Here is a 15,510-nt window from a genome sequence, read left to right as displayed (position 1 = left end):
TAATTTTATATATACCACAAAGGGACCACTGACCACTAACTAACTTTCCAATTGTGTGGGCTGATGAGTTCAAAATGCAAACTACAAAATAGTGGGGAATACTGGTTGGCTGGTATTAAGGTCAATCAATGGTATTGCAAAGCAACTAATGTAGCCGATGTCCAATCAGAAGCGTGCATTTTAATTCGAATTCAAAGCTGAATCCTCAGCGGCTGCGCGGTTGGACGAGCCCACTGCCGCGGGTTATGAGCGGGCTGTGAGTGCGAGTGCCCGGATGCAACAGAAGCCGATCCCCGCTCGGCCGAGTGTGGTCCGGTTGCTACGGCAACCCGTCGAACGCGGGAGCTGGTTACATTTAAACCCGTCAGCACTGACGTCATCGCTTAAAGCGCCGAAACACGAACAATTAACCCATAACTGCTTATAATTAACTATACATCTCATTATGAGCTTTTTAACCGCAGAGGAAGTGGCCAGACGGGGCATCGCGAATACCCGGCTGCGTCAGGAGCGCAGTAAGGTGAAGGTGAGTTCCCATACACTGCAGGCATGCGGGGCAGTGGCACTAGTGTATTTACTATTACTACTAGTTTACTATTGCTGTAGTATATATGATTCTGCTAAGCAAGAGTAGTAACTGCTTGTAACTCAGTAGTGGGCAAGTAAAAAAAGTATCCAGTAGTAGTAGTAGTAGTAGTAGTAGTAGTTGTAGTGTAGTGCCAGTAGTGAGAGCAGTCCTAAACACTACTACTAGTAGTAGTGGTATAAAGCAGAAACAGCAACACAGGTAACCAAAGCAGCAAGTAAAGAATAACAATATTTGTTATAATAGTAATAGTAGTAGTAATAATAATAGTAGTTATAGTCAAAGTAGTATATACGTTATGTTATACAATATGTGATTGTCACAGAAAAGCAAGTGACATTTTAATAAGCAGTCATTTTAATAATCCATCCCGCCATCACTCCAGCACACACGCACACACACGCACGCACACGCACACACAGACACACGCACGCTCACACAGACACGCATACAATCACGCACGCACGCACAGACGCACACATGCATGCACACACATACACTCACACAATAGTTTCTTAAAAATTCTGTCATTTTTGTTTTGATGCATTTTTGGTTTATTTTTTGTGCGCAGAAAGAAGAGGATATGAAAGATCGAAAGGCACAGCTGGACAGGTAGCTGTTGTCTCTCTTTCTCTCCACCTGTATGTCTTTGTCTCCCTCTCTTTCTACCCTCTTGTTCTTCCACCTCCTCATCTTTTCTTCCTCCTTTCCTCTGACTCACAGCCTCCTCTCTGTCTGCTTGCCTGCCTGTGTCCTCTGTCTGCCTCTCTCTCTCTGTCTTTCTTTACAATGCTCTTTGTGATTTGTTGGCTGGATTTTCCTTCTGTCTTCTGTCTCTCTTACATCTTGTTGTTGCTCTCCCCCCCCTCCCTGTGCAGTGTGAAGGCAGTGTCTCGGCAGGCTGAGTTCCATAGGTCGACTCAGGCGGGCTCAGCCCAGACACAGCGCCTCCTGCAGCGTGCAGAGCAGACCGAGCTTCGACTGGCCCGCTGCGCCCTGACCCAGGTGAGAGGGAGAGAGAGAGAGGGAGGGATTTGGGAGTGAGGGAGGGAGAGGGAGAGATTTGGGAGGGAGGGAGAGGGAGGGATTTGGGAGTGAGGGAGAGGGAGAGAGGGAAGGGCAGGAAGTTGGTTACCCGCCCTACTTTGTAAGGCCAGCCTGGACCCCGACCCCTGCCAATCCCAGAATCTCAAACCCAGCCCCGGTTCAGTTTCTTCATTGGAAACGTAGCCCCAACCCTAGCCTCTGACCCTAACCCCCCCGGACCACAACGCAACCCTCATTCACATACCTTACAGAATTGTAATGAATCGCTGGTAATATTGCTCTCTACACAACCCGAATGCAGCCGTCGGGTCGTTCTGACCTGCATGTGCACCCCTAATCAACACTAACCAGGGAATGTATTTCTTCTTTGGGATTTTGCTTTCTTTTTTTAAATTGTGATTGGTCAATAATTTCTGCCAGCTCTACAGCAGAAGAGACTCCCCCCTTTTACTGTGTTGTAGTTAATTAAGTGTGGCAGGGTGGGGGTTCGTGTAAAATGTTCTGTTGAGTAGGGCTGAATTAGGCTGCAGGCAGACAGGGCTGTAGTCCGGTGTAGTGTAGTGTAGTGTTGTAGTGTGGTGCAGAGCCTGGGCAGCAGGGGGAGACATTTGCACAACATTTGAAAACTGTCAATGGAGCAGGAAGGGAAGCAGGGTGATGTCATCGTGTGTCCCCTCCTCCCCCAGGTGCGGCGCGCTGCCCTGCAGGAGCTGTTGTCCCGGGAGCAGCAGCAGTTCACACAGGAGCTGCACACCCTGGGAAAAGCCTTCTACCTGCAGAGGATATAGACGTGAGCGGTGCCCCAGTGTGGACACTGCCCCGCTGCTGCTGCCGCCACTCTCCTGCGGTCACGACACCGCACCGGTGCAGCCGGCTGTGCGGCAGCAGTTCCTGGAACAACACTGCAGGGGTTCTTGTGGTCAGGGATAGGTCCGGTTTACAGTTCCTGCAATAACAGCCACACTGCAAAATGGGTTGTGCCACTCTACTACTGACACTGTACTGTACTGTTACTGATACTACTGTACTGTTCCTGACTACTGTATTGTTACTGATACTACTGTACTGTTCCTGACTACTGTTACTGACACTGTACTGTACTAATACTACTGTACTGTTCCTGACTACTGTACTGTTACTGATACTACTGTACTGTTCCTGACTACTGTTACTGACACTGTACTGTTACTGATACTACTGTACTGTTACTGACACTGTACTGTTACTGATACTACTGTACTGTTCCTGACTACTGTACTGTTACTGATACTACTGTACTGTTCCTGACTACTGTTACTGACACTGTACTGTACTAATACTACTGTACTGTTCCTGACTACTGTTACTGACACTGTACTGTTACTGATACTACTGTACTGTTCCTGACTACTGTACTGTTACTAATACTACTGTACTGTTCCTGATACTGTACTGTTACTGACACTACTGTACTGTTCCTGACTACTGTTACTGACACTGTACTGTACTAATACTACTGTACTGTTCCTGATACTGTACTGTTACTGACACTACTGTACTGTTCCTGACTACTGTTACTGACACTGTACTGTACTAATACTACTGTACTGTTCCTGATACTGTACTGTTACTGACACTACTGTACTGTTCCTGACTCTACTGTTACTACTGTACTGTACCTGACTGTACTGTTCCCGACTCTCTACTGTTACTACTGTACTGTTCCTGACTCTACTGTTACAACTGTACTATTCCTGACTCTACTGTTACTACTGTACTGTTCCTGACTCTACTCTACTGTTACTACTGTACTGTTCCTGACTCTACTGTTACTACTGTACTGTACCTGACTCTACTGTTACAACTGTACTATTCCTGACTCTACTGTTACTACTGTACTATTCCTGACTCTACTGTTACTACTGTACTGTACCTGACTCTACTGTTACTACTGTACTGTTCCTGACTCTACTGTTACTACTGTACTGTACCTGACTCTACTGTTACAACTGTACTGTTCCTGACTCTACTGTTACAACTGTACTATTCCTGACTCTACTGTTACTACTGTACTGTTCCTGACTCTACTGTTACTACTTTACTGTACCTGACTCTACTGTTACTACTGTACTGTACCTGACTGTACTGTACCTGACTCTACTGTTACTACTGTACTGTACCTGACTCTACTGTTACTACTGTACTGTTCCTGACTCTACTGTTCCTGACTGTACTGTTACTACTGTACTGTTCCTGACTGTACTGTTCCTGACTCTACTGTTACTACTGTACTGTTCCTGACTGTACTGTTCCTGACTCTACTGTTACTACTGTACTGTACCTGACTGTACTGTACCTGACTCTACTGTTACTACTGTACTGTTCCTGACTGTACTGTTCCTGACTCTACTGTTACTACTGTACTGTTCCTGACTGTACTGTTCCTGACTCTACTGTTACTACTGTACTGTACCTGACTCTACTGTTACTACTGTACTGTACCTGACTGTACTGTACCTGACTCTACTGTTACTACTGTACTGTTCCTGACTGTACTGTTCCTGACTCTACTGTTACTACTGTACTATTCCTGACTGTACTGTTCCTGACTGTACTGTTCCTGACTCTACTGTTACTACTGTACTATTCCTGACTCTACTGTTACTACTGTACTGTTCCTGACTGTACTGTTCCTGACTCTACTGTTCCTGACTGTACTGTTCCTGACTCTACTGTTACTACTGTACTGTTCCTGACTGTACTGTTACTACTGTACTGTACCTGACTCTACTGTTACTACTGTACTGTTCCTGACTGTACTGTTCCTGACTCTACTGTTACTACTGTACTGTTCCTGACTGTACTGTTCCTGACTCTACTGTTACTACTGTACTGTACCTGACTGTACTGTACCTGACTCTACTGTTACAACTGTACTGTTCCTGACTCTACTGTTACAACTGTACTATTCCTGACTCTACTGTTACTACTGTACTGTACCTGACTCTACTGTTACTACTGTACTGTTCCTGACTGTACTGTTCCTGACTCTACTGTTACTACTGTACTGTACTTGACTCTACTGTTACTACTGTACTGTACCTGACTGTACTGTACCTGACTACTGTTACTACTGTACTGTACCTGACTCTACTGTTACTACTGTACTGTACCTGACTGTACTGTACCTGACTCTACTGTTACTACTGTACTGTTCCTGACTCTACTGTTACTACTGTACTATTCCTGACTCTATTGTTACTACTGTACTGTACCTGACTGTACTGTTCCTGACTCTACTGTTACTACTGTACTGTTGCTGACTGTACTGTTCCTGACTGTACTGTTCCTGACTCTCTACTGTTACTACTGTACTGTTGCTGATTCTACTCTACTGTTACAACTGTACTGTTCCTGACTCTACTGTTACTACTGTACCTGACTGTACTGTACCTGACTCTACTGTACTGTTACTACTGTACTGTACCTGACTCTACTGTTACTACTGTATTATACCGGACTACTGTACTGTTCCTGACTGTACTCTACTGTTACTACTGTACTGTTCCTGACTCTGCTGTTACTACTGTACTGTTACTAATACCAATAGCTACTGTTGAACTCTCCAGTGTACAGAAGCTCAGAATCGTCTGAAATAAGAATACACATTCCTCTGCAAACCAGTTTGTGTGCGAGAGTGTGTTATTTTAATCACAATTGTTGTTCTATATAACTTTTTTAAATAAAAAATCCAGTTTAAAAAAGGGGCGAAAGAGCCCGGTCGCTCCAGCGTCAGGAGTGTGCCGGCCTGTGAGGGCGCTGTCCGTGTCTGTGCCGCCCCAGAACACGGGGGCCTCTGGTCTGACAGCCTCTCGCCACCGCCGCCTCCTCGCGCTGGCCTGCCCGAACAGAAGCCACGTCTACAAAGACTGTTTCATCTCACCTTCCGACCTCCTCTCCTTCACACCCTCAGCCTCCCCCTCCCTGCCTCTCAGCCGGGCACGTGTGTGTCAGCTATGTGCGTCCCTGTAGAGTCTGCCGCAGTTTGTAGGAGCAGAAGCCGTAGCCCAGTGAATGTGCCCAGACCCGAGCAGCTGGAAGAGCAGGATCTATCTCTCAGGCGCCCTGTGTTTAAAGGTAAACGCACAGTGTGACTCTGGCGGACGGGGTGGGTGTCCATGGTGCTGGGCGCGGTGAATAACAAACAGACAAATCAGCAGACAGATCCTTGATCCTTTTGCACTGGTCGTGGCACTGATCCAAAGATTAACCAGTTTCTCAACATTATCGAAGGGTTTCTTAGACACACATACACACTCACACTCTCTCTCTCTCTCTCTCTCTCCAACTCTCTCCCACATCATCTCTCTTACTCTAACCTTAACCCTGACCCCCCCAGTATGACCCTCAAAGGAGCAGCCACTCACGTCAATATCAAAGGACAGTACGGGCTGATTTGCTGCCTGGGGCTCACTACCCACAAACCCCAGGGGCAGACAATAAACCAATAACCAAACAATACTGTAGCAGCTTTCTGTTATCATTTATTAATCTATGTATCCACATATCGATTAATCATTACAGAGATTGACACGACCACAGAGACGCGCGGTTTCACATTAACACCCCAAACCAACATCGAATAAGTTATAAACATGACATTAAAAAATGGTGGCCATCTCAGCGTCAGTACAGCTCAGGCTGGACGGACAGGACAGTCGAGCTCCGTTCACACAGTCCATCTCACTGTGCACTGCAGTTGCCCTGATATGAATTGGGTGTTTTCTAACACATTTTTTAACTTAACTGCACTTTGTAACCCCCCCCCCCCAAAAAAAAAATTGTATCGGTGAACACTTTAAAATTTAACGTACTGATTATTGACAAGCCGTCTTGTCCTTTGTGTTCCTGGCAGCATATTGTGTACGCATGTATGGCGTGTTGTGAGTGTGTTTATGTGTCCATTGAGTTGGATGGGGAGACGCCTCCTCTCGGGGTGGGGGGGCTGTTCCGTTGCTCCTGTCTGGGGCTTCCAGGCTAGCCACAGATTTTCCTGTAAGGTCAAAAAGAAAAATCACAAATAAGCGCACTGGCCCTTTAAGAGCTGTAGTAGACATTGGGATTGGTTTGAGTTCATCACCAATTAGCTGTATGCATTAGCTATGCAATAGTATGGAAATATTTCAGCTTAAAAAATAAATGAAACAGAATTGTTGTCCCAGATCCGCTGTGGGGAATATAGACAAATAGAGAGGGAGGGAGAGTGAAAGATAGAAAAGGAGGGGGGGATGGAGAGAAGGTCAGATACAGAGATGGGTAGAGAGAGAAAGATGGGAAGAGAGGGCTGTCCTGGGGAAAAAGACCGAGATGGGGAGAGGGAGAGAGATTGGGGAAAGAGAAAGATGGGGGGAGAGAGAGAAAGATGGGAAGAGAGGGCTGTCCTGGGGGAAAAGATAGAGATGAGGAGAGAGAAAGAAGGAGAGAGAGAGATGGGGGAACAGAGAGAGATGGGGAGAGGGAGAGAGAAAGATGGGAAGAGAGGGAGACAGATGGGGCAACAGAGAGATGAGGAGAGGGCGAGAGATGGGGAGAGAGAAAGAGGGAGCAAGATGGGGAGAGAGGGCTGTCCTGGGGGAAAAGATAGAGATGGGGAGAGGGAGAGAGGGAAAGAGGGAGAGATGGGAAGAGAGGGAGAGAGATGGGGGAACAGAGGGATACGAGGGCGAGAGATGGGGAGAGGGAGAGAGATGGGGGGCGAAAGAGAGATGGGAAGAGAGGACTGTCCTGGGGGGAAAGATAGAGATGAGGAGAGAGAAAGAAGGAGAGAGCGAGATGGGGGGACAGAGAGAGAGAGGGAGAAATCAAGCTCTTACTTGGCCTCCTCTTTCGTCTTGTCCACGTATGGACAGATCTTGTTCTTCTCCTCCACCTGCTGCTTCAGTGCATTGATCGCTTGCTCCGCTGTCTTCCACTGCTGCTCTTGTTGGACTGCGCAGGGAGAGACGCACAGGGAGGGACCCGGCCCTGGTCACAGAGCATCGCGCCCAAAACTGCACTCGCTTGAGCTTTGAACGTATTATATTGATTTATGTATGTATTGATTGATTGATTGATGAACTCGATAGGCACTCACCCTTCAACTTCTGTAGCTCCTCCAGGGCCGCTTTCTTCTTCCCCTCTATATCTTTCTGAAAAAGTGGAATTAGAAAAACTGGAATTTTAGGAGAGGAATATAGAGGCATCACACTCCACTCCCACTGCCCCCCCATCCCCCATACTATACTATACTATACTATAGTCCACACAGCGCTGGCTCCAGTCTGGGCCCTATACTATACTATACTGTACTATACTGTACTATACTCTACTATACTATATTCCACACAGCGCTGGCTCTAGTTTGGGCCCTATATTATTACTGTACTATACTATAGTCCATACAGTGCTAGCTCTGGTTTGGGCTCCTATTCTACACTATACTATACAAAATACTATAGTCCACACAGGGCTGGCTTCAGTCTGGGCCCCAGTATAATTACAACAATATTATGTCCAAGGGGTCAAAGATGACTGACAATTCAGATTATCGATGGAGCTTAACAATAGCACTGATTACCCATAGTAAACAGAACTCCAGGGGTTCACATCACCACCCAAAACCATCACATACAGACAGGATGGGACAGATGACAGACAGAACCGATCGGACTGGTACCTGCTGTATCTGGCAGGCCTGCAGCTTGGCCACCTCCTGCTGGCCGTTGGCGATACTGCTCTGCTGGCTGGCCCTCAGCTCTTCGGCCATGGCCTTAGCGCCGAGCTCCTTGGCCTGGGTGTCCTGGATCCTCTGCTTGTTCTGCGCGATCTCGTCCTCGGCCGTGATCATCCTCTCGTCCAGCTCGTCCGCGCGGCTGCGCCTCTCCCGGAGCTCCAGCTCCTGTGAGTAGAGCAGGAAGACCAGCCACATGGAGATGCCCACCACCCCGAGCAGCAGCACGCCCTGGGCCCTCATGGCCAGGGGGAAGAGGGAGAGGAGGAGGAGGAGGAAGACGGGACTAGAGAGGGCAAGGGACGGTTGGTGGTGAGCAGGCTGTCTTTGTCAGTTTCTCTTGCTCTTTCTCTCACTCTCGTCTCTCAGTGTCTCTCGCAAGTGTCTCAGCCTCTCCCCTCTGTCCCTCTGCTCTCTCTCTCTCTCACCTGCTATTGACGGTCTCCTCCCCTGTCCTCCTCTCTTCATCTATCTGTTCCTCTCTCGCTGTTGCATTCACCTACCTTCTCTCCCTCTCTCTCTCTCTCTCTCTGCCCTTCTCTGTTTCTCTCTCTCCAAGTTCTTGGGCTTGAGGAAGAGACCGGGAGCTTGAAGTTCCTGTGTGACAGGGAAAGAGAGCGGGAGGGAGGGGAGAGGAGGAGGAGGAGAGATGTCGAAGCCTTGTGGGCAAAACACCTGTCGAGTGTCTCCACCTCTCTCTCTGTCACTTCCCCCTCTCTCGTTTCTCTCTGTTTGACAATTGACATCATAGCCGGCTTAACTGAGTAAACACACGCCGCATTGTGTGTGTTTTTTTTGTTTGTTTTGTTTATTTTGGCAAAGCCGTGCTAGAAGATCAATGCAATTACTGTTGTGTATCATACAATGCACCGGCAGTGGGAGACGGGGGGGTTCGAGGATTGCCATAGATGTAGAGACAGAGAGAGAAATGTCTTTTTGCGTGTGTGTTTTGTGCACCAGCGTGTGTCTGTGTTGCTGTGTTTGTGTGCGAGCCCCTGGTGTCACAGTATTGTGCGCAGAACAGGCCTAACAGGGCGAGCGAACCTCCAGGTGAATGTGTCAGGAGGCAGGGCAGGGTGTGTGAGATCACGGTTGGGAAGGTGTGTGCGAGAGTGTGTGTTTGTGAGATTGTTTGCGAGAGTGTCTGTCTGTGGGAGTGTTTGTGTGTATGCGTGTGCGTTTGAGTGTGTGCGTTTGTGTGTGTCAGTGTGCATTTGAGAATGTATGTGAGTGTGTGTTTGAGTGTGTGTGTTTGTGTGTGAATGTGCGTTTGAGTGTGTGTTTGTGAGTGTGTGTGTGTGTTTGAGAAGGTGTGAGTGTGTGTTTCAGTGTGTGTCTGTTTGTGTGTATGAGTGTGTGTTTGGGTGTGTATGTGTGTGTTTGAGAGTGTTTGTCAGACCCCCTGAGCATTTTCCTCTTCTGCAACTGACAGCATAGTGATTTTGTATAGCCACTGTGTTGTGTGTGTGTTTGTTTTTTGTGTCCCTCACTGGCCTGCCCCCGGCCTTTCCAGGAACACCAACCCCCCGAGCGGTGCAGGCCGGTCCAACAGGCAGTGGACTATCCAGTTCAGCCAGGCGGCTCAGTCAACAATGGCAGGCATTTGAAGTGTCGGCTCTCCCTTCATTGTTGGCAAGAAGGATGCACAACCGTACTGGGTGTGTGTCCAGCTCGACTGAGGCGTGGTTTGGAGCCCTGGAGTGTGTTTCCTTGGGGGGGGTGTAAGGGCTGCTGCCACACAATCTTGTGTCACACAGCGCCCACTTCAGTGTGCCAGCGAGCCGACGCAGTGCTGGGTAACTGGGAGAGTGCTGTATGGTATTGGTTTGGTTTGATTTGGTTTGTTCATGACTCACTAGGCTGGTGCTCGTCTTTGGTATTCCAAGACTATTGTTCTCCACCCCCAGCTCCGTGTTGCAATGTGTTGTGTTGCATTGCGCTGTATGTGGCAGTACTTTGCATTGTGCTGAGTCAAATGCTGGGCACTACCATCCAGTTCACGTTCTTGTCTGAAATATATCGCAATATTTGCTGTCCGCTGTCCCCAAGTGAAGACACAATTTCTACCAGGGAGAGAGAGAAAGAAGGATACAAATGCAGGGAGGTGCGAGAGAGAGAGAGAGAGAGGGGGGGGGTAATAAGAGCTGGGCTGGGCTGCCAGTACTGCAAGTATACACCTCCCTCCCTCGCTCCCTCCCTCTTCAGCCGGAGGTGTGCCAACGATATTGACTATCTCTCACTAGAGACCGTGAGACAGACAGACAGACAGTAGTAACAGAGAGAGGAACCACAGAGGCAGGCATGCAGGGAGGCGAGCGGTAGTGGAGTGACACAAGGATCGTGGGTTCGTTTTTCGTTGTTTTTCTTTCTTACAGACAAACGACTAGAGACTGACAGAGACAGAGACAGAGACAGAGAGACTGTGAGACTGACAGAGGGAGTTTGTGACACCAGTACAGAGGAGGAAGTTGGGGGACGGGACAGGAAGACAGGACGCCAGGTAGACGTAGAGTCAGGTGCACAGACACACACTGGAGGACAGACAGAGACACACACACTGACAGAGACTCACGCATACACACCATGAAGGTTACTGGGATCATGCTGGCCTCGTCCTGCCTGTCCGCCGCCATAATGCTGGGGTCGCTGTACCTGCGGGAACAGCGGGCCAAGGAGCTGCGCATCAAGGTGGAGTTCCTGGAGACAAAGCTGCGCATGACGGAGGAGGTGGCCGGCCAGTTCCGGGATGAGCTGACGCTGTACATCGCCGCGGAGGGCAAAGCCCACCAGGAACAGGCCGATCTGCAGGGGGTGCTGGACATGGCCGAGCAGCAGCTGCAGAGCCACAGGGAAAGCTCACAGGCCTGCGAGACCGAGAAGGTGGGTGGTGGGGGGGTGGAGGGGTGAGAGCAGGAAGTACAGGGACACAGGAAGTGGTCACAGGAAGTGGTCACAGGCCTGCCAGGATGAGTTGGCAGGGGGGTGGAGGGGTGAGAGTAGGAAGTACAGGGGCACAGGAAGTGGCTGAGAAAGTGGGGGGGTGAATTAAAAGGTGGGGGAGAAGAGAGAGAGAAAGGGGGAGAGAGAGGAGAGGGGACAAGCGTACTAGCCACAGGCGCAGGTTTAGTGGATGCATGTTTCCAATGTTGAGAGAATGTTGAATTGGCCCCCCAGTAATGTATGCCCGGCTTCACAGGTGTAGGGGAAGTGCCCCCCCAATAGTGACAGCAATCCCCGATTGACAACTATGCAACCAACCCCCCTCCCCCCAAACCAAACATACGCCACTGGTACTATCTGTCTCCCTCTCTCATTCTCACTCTCTCCCTCTCTCTCTCATTGCTTCACAGAACCAGCTGGATGAGAACTTCAAAGCTGCACAGACAGAGCTGCAGAATAGCAAAGGTTAGACTCACTCACCTGCTCACTCTCAGACACTCACTCAGTCACACACTCACTCACCTGCTCACTCTCAGACACTCACACAGTCAGTCACACTCAGTTGCTAGCTCGCTCACACTCACAGTGTATCAGTGTATCAGTGAATCAGTCAGTGTATAAGTCAGTCAGACAGTCAGTCACTGTACTAGTGTAGATGTCAGACACGCAGCTTCAGTGACCCCTGTGACCCCTGGCTCGGACCCCCAGGTCAGATGGACCAGGAGAGGGATCGTTGGACTGTAGACATCAATAACCTGAAACAGCAGGTGGCGCTCAAGAGCAAAGTGTGTGACTTTGTGGACCAGAATTCACCAGAGGGCAGGTAAGGACCCTACATGTGCTGTGCTGTGTTGTGCTGTGTTGTGCTGTGTTGTGCTGTGTTGTGCTGTGCTGTGCTGTGCTGCGCTGCGCTGTGCTGTGTTGTGTTGTGCTGTGTTGTGCTGTGTTGTGCTGCGCTGCGCTGTGTTGTGCTGTGTTGTGCTGCGCTGCGCTGTGTTGTGCTGTGTTGTGCTGTGTTGTGCTGTGCTGTGCTGTGCTGCGCTGCGCTGTGCTGTGTTGTGTTGTGCTGTGTTGTGCTGCGCTGTGCTGTGTTGTGCTGTGTTGTGCTGTGCTGTGCTGTGCTGCGCTGTGCTGTGTTGTGCTGCGCTGTGCTGTGCTGTGCTGTGCTGCGCTGTGCTGTGTTGTGCTGCGCTGTGCTGTGCTGTGCTGTGCTGTGTTGTGCTGTGCTGTGCTGTGTTGTGCTGTGTTGTGCTGTGCTGTGCTGCGCTGCGCTGCGCTGTGTTGTGCTGTGTTGTGCTGCGCTGTGCTGTGTTGTGCTGCGCTGTGCTGTGCTGTGCTGTGCTGTGTTGTGCTGTGCTGCGCTGTGTTGTGCTGTGTTGTGCTGCGCTGTGCTGCGCTGTGTTGTGCTGCGCTGTGCTGTGTTGTGCTGTGTTGTGCTGCGCTGCGCTGTGCTGTGCTGTGCTGTGTTGTGCTGTGTTGTGCTGTGTTGTGCTGTGCTGTGTTGTGTTGTGCTGTGTTGTGCTGCGCTGTGCTGTGTTGTGCTGCGCTGTGCTGTGCTGTGCTGTGTTGTGCTGTGCTGTGCTGTGTTGTGCTGCGCTGTGTTGTGCTGTGTTGTGCTGCGCTGCGCTGTGTTGTGCTGCGCTGCGCTGTGCTGTGCTGTGTTGTGCTGTGCTGTGCTGTGTTGTGCTGCGCTGTGTTGTGCTGTGTTGTGCTGCGCTGCGCTGTGTTGTGCTGCGCTGCGCTGTGCTGTGCTGTGTTGTGCTGCGCTGTGCTGCGCTGTGTTGTGCTGTGTTGTGCTGTGCTGTGTTGTGCTGCGCTGCGTTGCGCTGTCTTTGCTCCCATGCTGATGGGCTTCTGTTCTTTGCTCTGTCTGTTTCAGGAAGATGTGCGGCCTGCCCCCCATAGCAGAGCCCCCCAAGGTAGAACCCCCGAAGGCAGAGCCCCCGAAGGAAGAGCCCAAGAAGGAGGAGCCCAAGAAGGAAGAGCCCCCCAAGGCAGAGCCCCCAAAGGAAGAGCCCAAGAAGGAAGAGCCCCCCAAGGCAGAGCCCCCAAAGGAAGAGCCCAAGAAGGAAGAGCCCCCCAAGGCAGAGCCCCCCAAAGCCAATTCAAAACAAGAGGAGCCCCCAAAACAGGAGGGCAAGCAGTGACCCCCCCCCCACCGGTGAGACACAGAGCTGGATGTGTCTGTTTGTGTGTGTTGCTGTGCTTCTGTCTGTGCCTGACTACATGTGTTAATATGCGTTATATGTGTGAGTGGTCTGTGTAAATGATGTTGTGTCTGTGAGTGTGTGTGTGTCTGTAAGTGAGTGTGATCCAGCTTCCTGCTATTCAGTGTGTATGAAGCTCTTCCTGTTTTTCTGGTTTGGGGACATTCTGACACCACAATTAGTTAACTCCCTCCTCCCCCTCTCTCTCTTTCCTTATCTCTCCCGCTCTCTCCCTCTCACTCTCTTCCTCCCCTTTTCTCTCTCCTTCTCTCTCCTTCTCCCTCCCTCTCTCTCTCTCTCTCTCTCTCTCTCTCTCTCTCTCTCTCTCTCTCTCTCTCTCTCCCCCTCAGTGTGGGTCTGTGTGTGTCTGTGTGTGTGAGTGTGAGTTTGTGTGTGTGAGTCTGTGTGTGTTTTAGTGTGTGTGTGTGTGTGTATGTATGTGTGAGTATGTGTGTGTGCGTCCCTCTTCTCTTTTTGTGTGGACTGGTACTGAAGTGGCTGTCTCTTTGTTTGCTTCCCAGGCCCCCCGAAGAAGACACACGGACAAGCACAGGGATGTTCACATTCAGACAGACAGACAGGCACACAGACACACAGAAAGACACACAGACACACACAGTCACACACAGATACACAGACAGACAGGAACATAGAAACACAAACACAGACATGTTATAAAACTGATATGTCTTATGAATCAATAAAATATTATATAAAATAACTTTTGGGTTGCCTTCTATGTGTGAGCCTTTAGTCACGTGATTACACACCTGCGGTGTGCTGTACCTCCTTCCCTCCCTCTTTCTCTCCTCAGCCCCTCTCTCTCTCTGTGTCCTTCATCCCTCGTGCTTCTGTCCTCTCAGAGGGAGACAATGGGGGGCAGTTTTTAACATCGTTAACATCGTTAACCTTCCCTGTGACCTCCCCCAGGCTGGCTCATCGCTGCCTGTGCGTTTCCCATATCGACAGGCCGGTAATGGGACAGGAGGCAAACGCCGATACGCTCCCACAGACCGTCCTGTCGGGTCCCATCATCGTCACCGCAACACGGCCGATTGACCACCCGACCCGCCCGGGCGTTATGTCCCGCCTATGACCTCTCAGGGCTGTGGTTCACTCTGTAAAAAAAAACACCCCCGCCTGTGCAAACTTTGGATTACTCTCACTAATTAGTCTTTCAAAGTTTGGAGCTGCCATGAAAACTGTGTCGGATCAGTGTTTATTATGTATGTATTTGCCAAGAAACTAACTAAAGATTCGAACACAAAGATTGCATCTCTCTGTCTGCCTATCCGTTTGAACTATCTACCTGTTTACAGTTGTCAAACTTATCCCCAGCTTCTGAATGATTATTACTCTGCGATTCATGTACCTCAGCACACACTGCTCTTTCAACTGTGTTCATTCATCAATTGTCTCTTCTTCAGTTTTGTTGAAACACAGATTCATCCATAGATATCAATGGAAGGAGTGGCAATGGTACACACACACCCACGTGCATACAAACACATACACATGTATGCACACACGCACATACACATGCACACAGACTCACATGCACTGCACACACCCACACGCATGCAAACACACACATGCATGCACACTCACACACATGTATGCACAGACACACATGCACGCACAACTCGCATGCACACGCTCACACTCACACAAATACTCACACACAAACACACGCAAGCATGCACGCTCATGCACAAAAACTCGCATGCACCGCACACACCCACACGCTTGCAAACACACACGCATGCATGCACACTCAAACACAGGCATGCGCACACACTTGCATGCACACGTTCACACAAATACTAACACACAGATACAAACACACGCAAGCATGCACATGCACACAGACTCGGATGCACTGCGCAGACCCACTTGCATGCAAACACACACCTGCATGCATGCACAAACACTCACACACGCACACACTCACACATGCAGGCATTCACACTTGAGCTGTTTCC

The 15,510-nt window shown here is 49.7% G+C and overlaps 3 protein-coding genes across 3 annotated transcripts; 2 read left to right on the top strand and 1 right to left on the bottom strand.

Moving 5' to 3' along the window:
- Positions 1 to 276: 276 nt before the first annotated feature.
- On the top strand, positions 277 to 5,296 carry LOC136767451 (cilia- and flagella-associated protein 141). The gene is made up of 4 exons (XM_066721237.1): positions 277 to 526; positions 1,158 to 1,198; positions 1,465 to 1,591; positions 2,320 to 5,296. The coding sequence occupies exons 1-4, from the start codon at positions 446 to 448 to the stop codon at positions 2,419 to 2,421; spliced, it is 351 nt and encodes a 116-aa protein (XP_066577334.1). The 5' UTR covers positions 277 to 445; the 3' UTR covers positions 2,422 to 5,296.
- An 840-nt stretch (positions 5,297 to 6,136) lies between these two features.
- LOC136767448 (outer membrane protein 26) lies at positions 6,137 to 9,016 on the bottom strand. Its single transcript, XM_066721236.1, has 4 exons — positions 8,328 to 9,016; positions 7,746 to 7,800; positions 7,486 to 7,600; positions 6,137 to 6,665 (listed from the first exon to the last, which is right to left on the bottom strand). The coding sequence occupies exons 1-4, from the start codon at positions 8,622 to 8,624 to the stop codon at positions 6,650 to 6,652; spliced, it is 483 nt and encodes a 160-aa protein (XP_066577333.1). The 5' UTR covers positions 8,625 to 9,016; the 3' UTR covers positions 6,137 to 6,649.
- Positions 9,017 to 10,572: 1,556 nt separating this feature from the next.
- LOC136767447 (uncharacterized) lies at positions 10,573 to 14,249 on the top strand. Its single transcript, XM_066721234.1, has 5 exons — positions 10,573 to 11,261; positions 11,732 to 11,786; positions 12,030 to 12,144; positions 13,201 to 13,482; positions 14,050 to 14,249. The coding sequence occupies exons 1-4, from the start codon at positions 10,965 to 10,967 to the stop codon at positions 13,466 to 13,468; spliced, it is 735 nt and encodes a 244-aa protein (XP_066577331.1). The 5' UTR covers positions 10,573 to 10,964; the 3' UTR covers positions 13,469 to 13,482; positions 14,050 to 14,249.
- Positions 14,250 to 15,510: the final 1,261 nt, after the last annotated feature.

The sequence above is a fragment of the Amia ocellicauda genome, chromosome 14 (genome assembly GCF_036373705.1).
Source record: "Amia ocellicauda isolate fAmiCal2 chromosome 14, fAmiCal2.hap1, whole genome shotgun sequence".
Lineage (NCBI taxonomy): Eukaryota > Metazoa > Chordata > Actinopteri > Amiiformes > Amiidae > Amia > Amia ocellicauda.
The sequence above is the reverse complement of the archived record's forward strand: the minus strand, read 5'-3'. Positions and strand labels throughout refer to the sequence as shown.

Coding starts and splice junctions, on each gene's coding strand:
- LOC136767451 (XM_066721237.1), top strand. CDS start 446: ATGAGCTTTTTAACCGCAGAGGAAGTGGCCAGACGGGGCATCGCGAAT. Junction 1,199..1,464: donor CGAAAGGCACAGCTGGACAG/GTAGCTGTTGTC, acceptor CTCCCTGTGCAG/TGTGAAGGCAGTGTCTCGGC. Junction 1,592..2,319: donor CCCGCTGCGCCCTGACCCAG/GTGAGAGGGAGA, acceptor CTCCTCCCCCAG/GTGCGGCGCGCTGCCCTGCA.
- LOC136767448 (XM_066721236.1), bottom strand. CDS start 8,624: ATGAGGGCCCAGGGCGTGCTGCTGCTCGGGGTGGTGGGCATCTCCATG. Junction 7,801..8,327: donor AGGCCTGCCAGATACAGCAG/GTACCAGTCCGA, acceptor CCACTTTTTCAG/AAAGATATAGAGGGGAAGAA. Junction 7,601..7,745: donor GGAGCTACAGAAGTTGAAGG/GTGAGTGCCTAT, acceptor CTCCCTGCGCAG/TCCAACAAGAGCAGCAGTGG.
- LOC136767447 (XM_066721234.1), top strand. CDS start 10,965: ATGAAGGTTACTGGGATCATGCTGGCCTCGTCCTGCCTGTCCGCCGCC. Junction 11,787..12,029: donor AGAGCTGCAGAATAGCAAAG/GTTAGACTCACT, acceptor TCGGACCCCCAG/GTCAGATGGACCAGGAGAGG. Junction 12,145..13,200: donor CAGAATTCACCAGAGGGCAG/GTAAGGACCCTA, acceptor TGTCTGTTTCAG/GAAGATGTGCGGCCTGCCCC.